Source organism: Micromesistius poutassou, assembly GCF_964030765.1.
Source record: "Micromesistius poutassou genome assembly, chromosome: 3".
NCBI classification, from domain to species: Eukaryota; Metazoa; Chordata; class Actinopteri; order Gadiformes; family Gadidae; genus Micromesistius; species Micromesistius poutassou.
Window position 1 is genome coordinate 14,561,715 of NC_140273.1, and position 13,482 is coordinate 14,575,196.

Below are 13,482 nucleotides of genomic sequence, written 5' to 3' on the forward strand. Positions count from 1 at the left end.
CACATAGTTGCCTGAGGGTTAAAAAAAAAACAACTGCCTAAAATTCATACATTTTTATTAAATACTTGAAGAGGTAATCACCCATTTAGTAACATGGTTAGTGTGGGGAACTTGGATCAAATATTTTTTTTAATGCTAGAATGGTTTAATCTTGACCAACTACAATCTTCAGCAATGCCTATATTGAAAAACACCAGTGTTAAACTATTTCTAGATCTGATTCATTTATTACTGCAAAGACAAATTCATGCAGGATCCATTGTTCTAAACAAGCAGCTAAATCAGTAAACTTTGATTAAAAAAAAAAAAATACAAAACACATAATTTAAGGCTCACTTTAGTTCAAACAATTACAAGTGCAAATATAACATGTTTCATCCCCGCCATCCGCTGATCATAGGCCTGGGCTGATTCCTGCTCAGGTCAAGCGTTGCTCAACTGATGAGGGCTCAGATAATGGTTTCACCAGGGCATGCAGGGGTTGGGACAGTCCCGGATATAGGACTCCAGGTTACCCGTGGACACGTCCATTAGTGTGGTGTAGGTGGTCAGCTGAGGGGAAAAGGGACAACAAAATTGAGGCCTGCAGACTGGTGCAATCTTCAGCCAAAGTCCATCTTTGAATCCATACAAACACGTCTTACCTTGTTCAGGACCGGTTTGGTCGATAGCACATTGTACATCGTTTCCAGTGTGATGTTCTGTAAACGACCAGCAAACAAGTCAAACGGTGATTCATTGTGGCTTTATATAAAGAGCCAGCTTGTAGGTGTGTGTGACTCACCGTCTGAGTGGTCTTGTTCATACACGTCATGCCTGGGGTCCTTCGGTCGTCCAGGAACAGAGGAGCCTTCCAGTGGTCGTAGTTGGTCTCCAGAACGTACCAGCGGCCAAGCTTTACATCAATCCTTTAGAATAAAAGGGTACTATATTAACCAGAGGGAAACATCAATTTATATACAATTCAATTTAGTCATTTATACCTGACTCTTATCCTCAGCAGTGATCTTCTACAACGTAATTTGACGCACATCATTAAGCAGGTAGAGGTGATGCAACTTGCAGTGCTGCCTACAGGCTCGCTGCAGACAATGTGCCTGGAGCCTGAAACCTGCCGAGTCCAACACCCCTATCCGAACCACGTGACTCTCCTGCTACTTACTCCAAGATGTCTAGGCTGAGCAGCCTGGACCTGGTGATGATGCAGCCCTGGCCAGTTTGGTTCCCTCCCAGGATGAAGTAGGCCGGAGCCAGCAGCTTGGTCTGGGCCAGGCGTGTCTGGGCCACTTCGTAACTGTTGGTCAGAGGAGGACATGCACGCTGTACCGTAAGCCACCAATTGCTCGTGGGGTTGGTGGTTGTAGTTGACAAACCAGGAAGCTCCATGACCACACATGTGTGATTTAGGGCAAGCAGAATCGAAACTATTGACACAACGTATTGGTCTGATGCTATGACTGAAAGCAATTTAGCAGACACTTCAATCCAAATGGACCTGACCTTTTACACGCAACTCTTTTTGAGCAAGACAAATTCCAACTCTAACGATAAAAAGGGTTGGTCTTTTATATTCAATGCAGTATATTCACTGAAATATATATTAATCACAGAGAAACAGCAGCCTGTAACCTCTGTTCTAACAAAAGCCCACCCAGCAGTGGAAAATATAGCCCTCTGCTGTGTAATAGTCCAACTCAAAAGGCAACTATACCTTCTTTTGAATATTATTTTCCTTCATCGCTACTCTAATACGTTGCCATGGTGATATGTTCAGACTCCAACTAAGCCACTGCGGGAACCATGATCAAGACATTATATATATACAGTATATATAATTATTATTTTTTTTTTTTTACACCACCTTAAGTACACTCTCCCGAGAGCTAACGAGTAATTATGCATGGCTGGTGTGAAAACAATTACCTGGTGGCATTCTCCAGGACGGAGCGCGTCAGGAAGCTCATCCACATGCCCTTTCTCTGCCCAAGAATCCACTCCAGGATTCCTGATTGCAGAACAGTGATGCGTGAAAAGTGCACCAATAACATTCTGCAGAGGTCATTTTGAAAGCAGCTAAAGGGTCATTTGCAAAATGAAAAAGACAAGTATTCAAAACGGTCATCACACTACCAGCTAGTAAAACAATGACGACGGCATAGAAAAGAAAACTCACCGATATATCCTCCGTCAAGGCTAAAACGTTCATTCATCGTCAAAGTAAACACATGCTGCAAGAAAATCACAAAAAAAAAAAGTTGGTTTGAATTCTGGACGAAATTAGAATAACAGTAAAACGAGATCTTCTGAAAGTTCAGAGAAATATATTTTATTCTCTTTTATGCAAATGTTACATGGACCCATGTAAAGGGTCAGGTATTGATGGAATATGGCTCACAGGCTTGATCCCAGTCAGCATGCCGACATATCCAGCGAAAGTGGTCGACTTGAAGACCGTCTGGTTGTTCCTCCTGAAGTCCACGTTGACCACCAGGGGCTTCAGCTGCTCAGACACAATCCACGACCGGTTCTTCATGTCCCACCTGGACACGCAGGAAGACAGCCATACATACATGTCGCAGGCATTTTAGCAACTATACACATGTTGAAAGCCTATAAGTTCCTCTAATTCACTACACATGACATGAATAATAATAAATAAAAACACTTACCCCATAAATAATCCAAAATCTAAATTTCTACCATGGAAAAGGTTACCTGTAAGAATGCACAAAACAAATGCATATTTGGTTCCAACAGGTACATTTGTTCTGTATTCAATCGTAAAATCTACAGGGGTCCATGCGTTTACCCTTGGGGTCTTCTGCTACAATAGAGGTGCACACAGTAAACACCTCGTAGAAGATGTTGAACAACACAACTTCCCCTGGAAGCCAAAACAAATGAACAACGATGACTCATCAAACCTTGGAACATTGGTTTGAGGCCAGCTTGTTGACTGGGGAACACGAGGAACACTTCCTTACCGAGTGGAAGGCCCGAAGCAGCCGCCACGCCCCTCAACTCATCACCGAATGGATATGGCAGGGTGTCCACTAGAAAGGGCTGGACAAATGGTTGAACAGCAACGTATGGAAAAGTGTTTGTGTGTAATATATATATATATAATTTTTTTTTTTTTTTTCTTACAAAAAAAAAAAAAATTGTACTCACCAAACTTTTGTCGACCATCTCTACCAATTCCCCACTCGGTACAAAAGCATTGGCCAAATCTTTGATGGTCTGCATCATGCTGACCAGCTAGGGGAAAACATGTCCGTTTAAGTTGAGATAATAATTTATTATCATATTGTACGTACGTGTTTGTGGAAACATAGTGCGAATAAACCAGAAGAGGCGGAGACTATCGGTCATGTAAGCATTTATTAGCTTAGAGTAGAGATGGCCAAGTTTAGTTATTAGGTTAGAGATGGAAAGTTGAAGTATAAGGTTGAGACGGAATGTTAATGTATTAGGTTGAGATGGAAAGTTAAGGTATTAGGTAAGTGATGGTCAAGTTTAACCAATCACGGTGTAATTCTGGACAATGTGGGCAGGTCTGACCGAGAAAGGCGGTGGGATCCATAATAAGGAGTCAGGTAACAGGTTGAGAAGCTTTGAGAAGAAGCGATTGAGAAGCTGTCTTACCGCGACTTTTTTGTCAGTTATCAAAGGCATCCACCTCTTACTTGGATGTAGATCAAGGTCCACTGTGTACCAAGTCACAGGTCCCTTGAACCTGAACAAATAGCATGTTTATGTATAAGGAAGGTACACTGTTGCCAGTTAACAAACGACAACATTTCAACCCCAAACTCTTTGGTAAGCTTAGGTCCTCCATGTGCTTGTTAGGATAATGTTTGCTAGTTACATTTTGATTAAAAAAATAACATAACTTACGTTGGACCCTTTGGGGGATACATGTCTGCTCGACAATCTTCCGTGTACTGAGGAATAATACCGGTTAGTTTTACAAAGGAATTTAAACATTTTGTATTCAATTTCCTTGATGCACTCAGACAGCGACCTTATGTAAACTTAATTTGTGACACACTCACACACACGTGTGGGTGTGCACAGTAAAACATACCTACCGGTGGTATAAATTGAGTCGATGCAACGGATATCATGGAAACAAACACTGCAAAACTAAAACGAGCCATGTTGAGTTAAAATCGTGTCCGGAGTCTTGTTTACAGCCAGAAGTTCAGCTGCTCAAAACACGGAAGTGTCTTATAGCTCATGACTTGGGATAGGCTTGTCTGCCGTCCATGGGGGGGTATTTTAAAGTTATCGTTATACAATGACGCAATAACAATGCAATCAATTATAAATGTTTGATTAACTATACTTTAAAGTTCGGTACAAATAATGTTTGAATGTTTTCGTGTACTTAGTCTAAATAAATGACATTGAAAACTAAGAGCCGGTTGAATAAACCCCGTAGAAACGATAGTGGTCTGGTCCAAACCGCCTTCTTTTAAGGAAATGGATTAATTGCATGTGACAGTCACTTGGCATGAGTTGCAAACATGAGTTGCAAAATGTTCAAAATGAATAAATCACATGACAGATTATCAAGTTGTAAGAAAGAAGTTCATAAGCACATATCTAATTGTTCCAATCTCATAACTCAGCTCGTCCAAAGGCATGGCAATAATTAAGTGGTAATGAAAAGCTTGTGGTGTTCACATTAGACAACTCTGGCTACACCCTTTCCATGATGTCAGACATCAGTTTGGAGGTAGTAGAGATAAGGTTTTCAATTTAACTCCTACTTTGTGCACAGTAGAACACAATAGACACACAGCACCGCCTTAATAGATAGATAGTTATTGATCCCAAAGGGGAAATTCAAGGTTAATTACACTAGGCATCCATGGAGGCAAAGAAAGGTACATTTTGGGTGTTAGCATGTCAGTTTCCTTACTATTATTATTTAGAAATATTTTCTGAATTTAATACATATCCTAATTGACCCTCTGTGGTGCTGCACTGATGGTGTGTTCGGCGGACACAAGTGTGAACAGTTAAACGTATGAAAAAAAACAAAAAAAACATTGGATACAATTTTTTTTATTTGAATTTTCAATCAAAATAACGAAACAAATATTACAAATAGGTCAAACTAAAATGGCATTACGTATGTGAACAATTCATTAAGAAGCAACTTTTAAAATGACAACGCTTCACTTGCAGTATCTGTCCGCTTTCATTTTGCTCCGCCTGTCAATCAGAAAAACAAATAGACGTGTTCAGTACATGATCATTTGCAATAATTTTAAAACATTCACATCTCACGAATTCATAATCAAACATTGAACATGTATGGACTTAAGATACCAGTGATCAGAATTTCCCAAATTACTGATACATTATCCTTTATTGTTTATATTATTTAGCATTATTTTTCATGCAAAAAAAAAAGACAAACTGTTTTGATGTTGTTTCGTAACTCCGAAAAAAGGAACCAGTGAAACCAGGACAGCATATTCCACCATAATCCATATTTTCTGACTGTCCGCACTTATACTCCCCAGTCCCACCTGACCCCGTCACAAAAGGAGCGGTAATCATACCTATCTAGCAGCGCTTCGTGGAACTTCCCGTCCGTCCTGGCCCTCTTCAGATTGGAGTTGTCCTCTTCGTTCACCCTCAGCCTTCGGTCCTGGAAGCTCTGGAACTTCTTCCTGTGAATGACAAGCTAGCGTCACGCTACCGAATATACACACACATCATGACACATAGCATTGAGAAAGGGTTCACTAAGTATTTAGGCCCCTTCGCTTTCACCACAATTTCTCTAGATGCAGCTTCTTCTATTAATGAAATGCAATTAATTGTTGGCCTTCATTCCTCACTCAAAATAAAAAGCAAAGCAGCCAAAGATAGTTTTGCCTTGTATTATGGGATACTGCGTGTCCATGAATGAGTAAAACATTTATTGAATCAATTCTGGAATAAGGCTGTCACGTTAAAAAAAACCTGATAATTGTAGGGGCGTGAATACTTTGAAACTCTGGCTGAAAGAGTCATATCACACCCAAAATGTCTGAACCCGTTTTCCTTTCAAACCAAACTCATCAAAACAACAGATGTGCCGGGAATGAATTCATTCCTAGGAGAAAATTGCCCGGGCCAAGAACAATCTCGCCCTATACAGTTAAAGACACTCCTGATGGTATACAAAAACAATATTTAACCGCAAAACAATATTCCGCTGCATTCGTGCACGAGAACAATGATCCGTCCTCATCTGACACCTTAATGATGCACAGGTACACTTGGTGCAGCAGGCCCACTCTGGCAGTGCTTTACGATGCCTTAGCAGCACTCAATCCTGGAACCCATTTGAGATGCTAAGCGCTCCATCAAGACACAGGCTCAAGGGCAGCCATTACTATCACAGCAACATGAAGACTCCATTTGCCCGGCGTTCCAGGGGTAAAAAGGGGGAGAAAAAAAATGGGAATAGAGCGAGAGGAGAGAAGAAAAAAAAAAAAAAACAACCACAGCCTGCCAAGCGGAAACACGCTTAAGACATATTGCCTGGGACTTAATAGGCCACAGACGGGCTGTAAAAAAAAAAAAAAAAACAGTCGCCGCACAGGGGACTTAAATGTGGCATTTCCCTCTTTTCCACTTGGGCCCTAAAGCAGCCCATCAATTGTGTATTAAAAGCGGTGGATTGATGAGGTGATGGCTCCCACACGGGTCCCCCCCCCCACCCACACACCCACAATAGCGATTGAGTTGTCAAAATCAAGCCGGTGCCGAAGAGAAATTACTGTCAGAAGAACAGGAGAGAAATCTCTGTCTAATAAGGTCAGCCGGTGACTATCTGCCCGTTCAAATTACATCAAGCATCACTCAAAGCCTCAAAGAACTATTTTAAGGTAACTTAAATGCCATACTGGTGTAAAAAAAATACAAAGAATAGAAAGACAAACTAGAGGGTACAGTGGGCTGTACCAATGTCCTATCGGGTTCTCTTTGAGAGCTCAACTCTCAAGGTGGGTAAAATTGACAATTTCCACTGTGTGTCTGCCTGAATATGGTACATTTCTAAACTTTCATACTACATTCCTTAAATAAATAATTAATTCCTTACATAATATAATTTTCCTAAAAGAACAGGTGCAATCATCTTTGTCATCGTCTCAGCTATGGCCCTGATCCTTGCACTTTAGTCCTGAAAGATCACATTGTACAACAACACACACCTCAACGCTGGGCAACACCTCTTACAGATGCATTCCCAGAGCTTAATTCACTGGCTTGATCACATGCACCTGCGGCGGATACCCACACATAGCTGACTTCACAGGACTTGACGTTGCCCCTGTCCTCGTCCACGAGGTCGTCTTTCTTCTTCACCTCCTTCTCTGCACACGAGCGGATCTGTTTAAATATTGTACACACACACACACACACACACACACACACACACACACACACACACACACACACACACACACACACACACACACACACACACACACACACTATAACTCAACATCGCTCAGGTGAGACCAGAGCACCCCACCCACCCCCAGGTCTAAGCCAGGTCCCTGCCGTGAAAAACCTTCACTGAGCAGGGGGGGGGGGGGGGCATTCAAGTGTAGTCGTGTGAAATAATAAATAAATAAATTGAATAAAAACAGTTTAAAAGGCATCACCTTCACCATCTCACCGTCCCCTGCTGCTTTGTTCTTTGCTTCAATGTCGCCGTCCTCGCTGTAGGAAATGAAGCAGCTGTTGGCGGCCATGATTGCCATCCTGCCCTGGAACAGCACAGACACACACGGTGATGATAGGATGAGTTCAGACTGCTGCTGCTGCTGGGGATCTCAAAAAGAACATTTTGGGCTGAATATTTACTCCAAATTGTTGTACATTATTCATGTATTCATTTAGGTATAGGTTTGGTGTCAACTTGCGTGGTGCAGAAATTACCACTGTCACTTCTGTTATTAGTTAAGGCAGTTATTTGTGTTTGTTTTTTGTTCACTGCAACAAGGCTAGGGTGATTTATTGTATTGCTTACGTCCTCGAAAACTGGTTCCCATTGTTCCCTGGAGCCGATGGCATCAGAGCGCCCCACCACCAGGCCTTCTGAGGTGATACCCAAGTACTTGCCATAGCCCGACTTGAAGGCCAGCCTGCAAAAGGAATTACACAACAAAACATGGTCCGACCAGCAGGTTCAGTTATTGCAGACAAAAAAGGTTCCAGAATCCACAACAGAATCAACCAATGCTTCTAAAAAATATATATTGTGAACCAAACTACTAGGTTAAAATAAAACGGAATATAGGAGAGAAATCTAAAGCAAAAGTGGCCAATTTCAAATCAAATAGCCCTAAATTGTATGGGACCCAGTATAATGGGCAGTGGTTTACAGAGATGTACTTCCAGGCGGCGGCCTCTCTCCAGCGTATGATACTCACCTACTGTCTGACAGCTTGATGGCAGTGAACTGCTCAGGGGGATCGGGCCCTTCATCCTCTACAACACACATCAACAGGCAGAAGTTCAATGACACTTTGACTTTGCCCTGTGGAAAATACTTTAAAACCGCAGATTCGACTTTCGCAGTAGATAGCTTTGAAATGGGCATTTCAATTTCAATAAAGTCATCCTTACGGGCCGATACTCTTTAATCAATTATTTTTGTTTTTCATTAAATTTAGTTATAATTTGTATTTAGCTGGCTACGGGTTGCACAATAATATTTTGCACAGTAAAAACATTTTTATGGGCTCAATCAAGAACTGCTGTTGCAAATGTGGCATATGGTTCCCTTCTTAATGGCCAATATAGTTTGCCAGTAGTAGGGCATTCATTATGCCGAGGTAACATGGAAATGATGTTTTCAAAGGCTGGTGGACAGCATCATCCCGTCCTCTCTGACGCACAAGATAAAATCAAAGAATTATCAATTTTCTTTCTTCTCCTTGGGTGCATTTTTATGAGTGGTTTCTATTGGAAACAGCATGACCTCGCAGGAAATGAGCATCACACATGCAAAGTATGTGGGCGCTACCGAGGGAATTGGTACATATCAATATGCCAGGCTTTTTCAATGCTAATAATAAACACATGGGGATGAATCTATTACTTCATCCTGTGAATCCCTACGGTTGTTGTTTTTCTAATGTCCGAAGTCATTGCGCCTTGCGGTCTGATGGATTATAGTGGGCAACCTTTTTCTCTATGTCTGCAGTCTCTGGAATGGGACTGGAGTTAAAATAAACCAAAAAATATCAAGTAAAGCAACAACGCAAAGGGGTCCGAAACTGTAAAAGAAGTGTAGATGTTACCATGCTTGGAAATGCCACACTAAATACTTTCTCTATTCTATGTTTGTCCCTCTTTATGAACATGAGCACGCAGGTTATTCCAATGTAATCGCTTCAACTACAGCGTCAATTCATGTCAATTACAAACATGCATAAAGAAAAAGAATGATTCAGGTAAAATTTGTTAATTGCCAATGCTCTTATTTGTTCTACTTCAGGCTTCTATAATTATGTTTATCCACTCTTGCCCTAGCCCATGGGTGAGTTTCCATGGGAGCATGTTTGAGTTCTGTGCTCGTAAACAACGATGGATAAAACCCACGGTGCGACATCCGAAGTGGACTGAAAAGCTTGTTTTGCAGCCCATCAATAAAGTGTGTATCATCGAGTTTTCCATAAAGACGTGAGCATACGGTGGGTCATGTCAAATATCAGATACGACATTGGAAAGCGGTTAAAAAGTGTAGTTTCTTCCCAGGCAATCCGCTGTGGTGGCACAATGTCCCTCGGTAGCACGGTGTGTGTTCATTCGGAGTGCAGGGGCACCTATGGGGCTAGGGTCAGGGGCGAGTCGGCAACAGTAAGTAAGTAAGTAAAATGTATTTATAAAGCACATTTATAATAGTTTGCAGTGACCAAAGTGCTGTACATACTAGTGCATTCAACACAGCAGAGAGAACAGTAGGAGCGAGAGCACCTCCATAGACTCCTTACCGTTGTGAGGTGCGCCCAGTGTGAAGAGGCCATTATCCATGGCGTGGATGTACATGTTGTTCTGCATCTCTATGGCAACCGTTCCACTCATTTCTCCAAAGCTACTGACAACCCACCAACCCCCTGTTGAGAACCACATCATTGCTTTTGATCATACATAATGCAAACACTGTCAATCAGTGGACAGGTTTCCCTGGGCAACCAAATTTCATCAACTCTGCCAATCTTTTGCCAATCTGGATCAAACCCAGGACCTTTACGCTGAGAGTATAACAGCCTAGTCCAACACTATCCGGCCCCTTTCCTCTTCAGTAGTTACTCTGAAACCCGTTATGACTATGAGTATGTTTGACCCTGCTCTACAGTGAACCCTTTACATAACATGGCTGTATAGCGGTAGTTATACTGTGATGAGCACTTATTTCACGTATGATAGGTAAAAAAAAAAGAGTACATTTCCATCCTACTCTTTAGACTACTGCAGATGAGTGGTCTCTTGTGTACAAGAGAATGCCTTGCGAGGAAGAGACAACAAAAGCAGCTGGGGCTTGCTGTTGAGCATTTACCTAATAAAGCATAAAGTGGAGTCTGGCTGTCAGACTTTACATTCAAACAACATGTTTACTCTAACTTTGAAAATATAGAATGGGAGATGAAAGAGAGAGAAAAAAAATCTCCCACATGCCTTTTCAAATCAAATTGTGTGGAAAAATAAATGAAAGGCTGATCAACGAAGGGGAGCAGCGACCATACATACCAACAATGTCCGGTTTTTCTTCTTCCGTTTCCAGTTTCCTCTTCTTATCTTTATTCTTCTTTTTCTTACTGCGAATCAAACAACATGTAGGCCTGCGTTAAGTTTCTAATGTAACTTGTTAGAATGCTGTTTTGTACGGAGTTGTGATGGGCAAAAATAACCTAACGGACACATTACATTAAGAATATAGTCAACTCTGGGTCCAAACCTGACGAACACAACACACCACACATTCAAGAGGGTCAAGACGACCCTCGAGCCCCCCTATCAGTCTGCGGAGAACACTCTGCCACAGCTAGATGGCGAGGACACACATATCACACAGAAAGACAACACAACCCGGAGGCTCAAGGACAAGAGAACCCTCGATAACCCACACAAAGTCTAACACACACCTGGCTAGGAAAGATACTATAAGTTTCACATGCACCGGATCACGGTGTGCTCTTCTGAAGCAGAACCTCCACGGAGGCGAAGCTACAGACGACATCAGCGCTGTGGGGACGTAGAATATTCGATCTCTCACGCTTTATGAATCAGGATTACCTTTGCTACTTTACTCAATAAATCCGAGGCCCTCGTGCTGACAGACTTTATTACCTCTCCGTCTCATTTTATCTGGTCAAGCAACTAGACACTGTTTTTCCCAACAGTTGTCTTGCAGAAACGAAACATTTAGCCTCATGAGCAATACAACAACACATCGTTGCAAATACAACGATATATATAAACAAAAAACATGCAAAAGCTGCTGTAATTCCTACATAAATTTCCCCAGACACAATACAACTCAGCTTTAAATTACAAAAAGGAAAACAATATATGTCTTGCCCTGGACGACGTAAGCTAATTGTAGTTAGATCACATTTAACATTGACTCTTGTTGCTTACAGTTACCATGTTTCATAATTGTTTTACAGTACTTACCCCTTATTCGCTCCTTTCAAAACTAATTTAGTTGTTTTTACTCGAGAGTAGTCAGCCATGGTGTTAGCTTTATACGGTTACACGGCGCTGCAATCCGTAAACACTGGTGTGGGATGTACGGCATCCGCAGAGGCACAAACTGAACGATAACGGTAGTACGACGCATCGAAGTTCCTTCTTGTCATTTACCTCAATGCATGTATGTCAATGCGAGACAGAAGGCCTAATCATAACATTAATCTGTTATCCATAACAATATTTAAGGCATTGCTTCTCTTTTGTTGCTTATACAAGCCAATTGGTTAATCTATATAGTTAATAATATAATATACTGTAGTTAATTTTACTTTGGTTTAATTTCCGTGCTATACCCATATAACAAAACCACTTGACAATCCTTTGCTTAGCCTCTGTGTAATAGTTGGACTGTTTTAATTTGCATTTAAAGGAAATGTTCTGCTGTATCAAATTGCTTAATGTCAAGAACATTACTGGAGTGGAGTGAGAACTTTTACACCCTCTCCCCTCTACTAACGCCTATAGCCTGGTGTGTCTGATATACATATTTGAAATGTATTATTCATAACATACATTAAAATGACATTTTAAATAAGGATTGGTTACATTTCTTCAACAACCCATGATAATAATAATAAGCCATTAAGTCATTGCAATTCTTAATCTAATGCCAAAACAGATCTGTGTCTGATCTAAATGTAGCCTATGCAAATTAATGTAAAAAAAATGTGAGTTCTGAATAAATAGAGCACACAGTACTTTAAGCACAAGGCCCAACTGAAAAAATATGCTTAGTATTGTGATCTCCAATGTCCTTTGTGTCTATTATGTCCTTGTTAGTATGCCTTCCTCTGCCTATCAATTATATCCGCGCCATTAGCTTACCTTTCTACCGAGAAAAAACATCCTCCTCCTTGTGTTTTCGATCCACTACCATGACAATTTATAATATAAAAATATAATAAAATAAGAAGAATGCACTCAACCTTGTTCATGCAAATTGGCCCTGTTATTCCATATTTCCATACCTGCCTTGACATTATTTGTGTACTGACATAAATCATAAATGAGAAGGCGTTCAAAGGTTATGAGGTTAATTCTCATCGTGATTGCATCAGAAAGTGACCTTGACTTAAGGTCACTTCCTCCCCCACTTCCTCTCCAGCAGGTGATCCCACGGCCAACGTTAATACAGGGTGAAGCGGGCTGTCAGCGGGCAGGAGGCACCCTCTTCAATATCAGCTCGTGGTGACACCGTACACATGGCAGTGTGGCAGGCACACATTCTCTGTGATAATCTGCCTTATTCACCTAGCAGCATCCATATTGGTTCTAAACGCTAGCTGGCTGCGCATTCAGTCGTCCGTCTGTCCCCCCCGCCCAGCTATAGCGCTTAGAACCAAGGCGGCTGGTACTTGAATAAGGCCCATGGCATTGCTATGTGTACGGTTTGTGTTGCATTATTCGTCTGCTCAGTAGGGGCAGTGTGCAAGAGGCTCTGATGGATAGATTGAATTTTTGAGTCATCTCCCTTTTTTTTATCTCCCTTTTTTTAATGCCATATTATGGCATATATATGGAAAAAATGTATGAATAATACCTTGGTTAACTTTTATACCTTGGGCATAAAGCGTGTATGTAACTGTACAGAATAAATGTGGTGAAACTTGGCAGGCATTGGATGTCGATTGCTGTCCTTGCAGTATCAAACGAGACCATTGAAGTCTGTCGGATCGATGTTTCACCATCTTGGATTTTGTGAAAATT

At 41.3% G+C, this 13,482-nt stretch overlaps 2 protein-coding genes across 2 annotated transcripts; both read right to left on the reverse strand.

Moving 5' to 3' along the window:
- Positions 1–38: 38 nt before the first annotated feature.
- Positions 39–4,230, reverse strand: asah1b (N-acylsphingosine amidohydrolase (acid ceramidase) 1b). Its single transcript, XM_084465312.1, has 14 exons — positions 4,092–4,230; positions 3,898–3,944; positions 3,646–3,736; positions 3,172–3,258; positions 2,985–3,063; positions 2,810–2,884; positions 2,670–2,715; positions 2,396–2,540; positions 2,174–2,228; positions 1,924–2,005; positions 1,163–1,294; positions 785–908; positions 645–701; positions 39–552 (listed from the first exon to the last, which is right to left on the reverse strand). The coding sequence occupies exons 1-14, from the start codon at positions 4,158–4,160 to the stop codon at positions 463–465; spliced, it is 1,179 nt and encodes a 392-aa protein (XP_084321438.1). The 5' UTR covers positions 4,161–4,230; the 3' UTR covers positions 39–462.
- An 833-nt stretch (positions 4,231–5,063) lies between these two features.
- frg1 (FSHD region gene 1) lies at positions 5,064–11,816 on the reverse strand. The gene is made up of 9 exons (XM_084465103.1): positions 11,698–11,816; positions 10,771–10,838; positions 10,014–10,136; positions 8,448–8,505; positions 8,045–8,159; positions 7,677–7,781; positions 7,307–7,398; positions 5,577–5,687; positions 5,064–5,223 (listed from the first exon to the last, which is right to left on the reverse strand). Exons 1-9 carry the CDS (start codon positions 11,754–11,756, stop codon positions 5,187–5,189), a joined length of 768 nt encoding a protein of 255 aa, XP_084321229.1. The 5' UTR covers positions 11,757–11,816; the 3' UTR covers positions 5,064–5,186.
- Positions 11,817–13,482: the final 1,666 nt, after the last annotated feature.

Bases quoted from the DNA above. Each gene is read 5' to 3' on its own strand.
- asah1b (XM_084465312.1), bottom strand. From the start codon at position 4,160: ATGGCTCGTTTTAGTTTTGCAGTGTTTGTTTCCATGATATCCGTTGCA. The intron at 2,541-2,669 runs GTAAGTGTTTTT...CTGCGTGTCCAG, and splicing joins GATTTTGGATTATTTATGGG to GTGGGACATGAAGAACCGGT. The intron at 2,229-2,395 runs GTGAGCCATATT...ATTTTCTTGCAG, and splicing joins TGCTGACTGGGATCAAGCCT to CATGTGTTTACTTTGACGAT.
- frg1 (XM_084465103.1), bottom strand. From the start codon at position 11,756: ATGGCTGACTACTCTCGAGTAAAAACAACTAAATTAGTTTTGAAAGGA. The intron at 8,160-8,447 runs GTGAGTATCATA...TTCCTTTTGCAG, and splicing joins ATCAAGCTGTCAGACAGTAG to GCTGGCCTTCAAGTCGGGCT. The intron at 7,399-7,676 runs GTGATGCCTTTT...ATATTTAAACAG, and splicing joins GGGACGGTGAGATGGTGAAG to ATCCGCTCGTGTGCAGAGAA.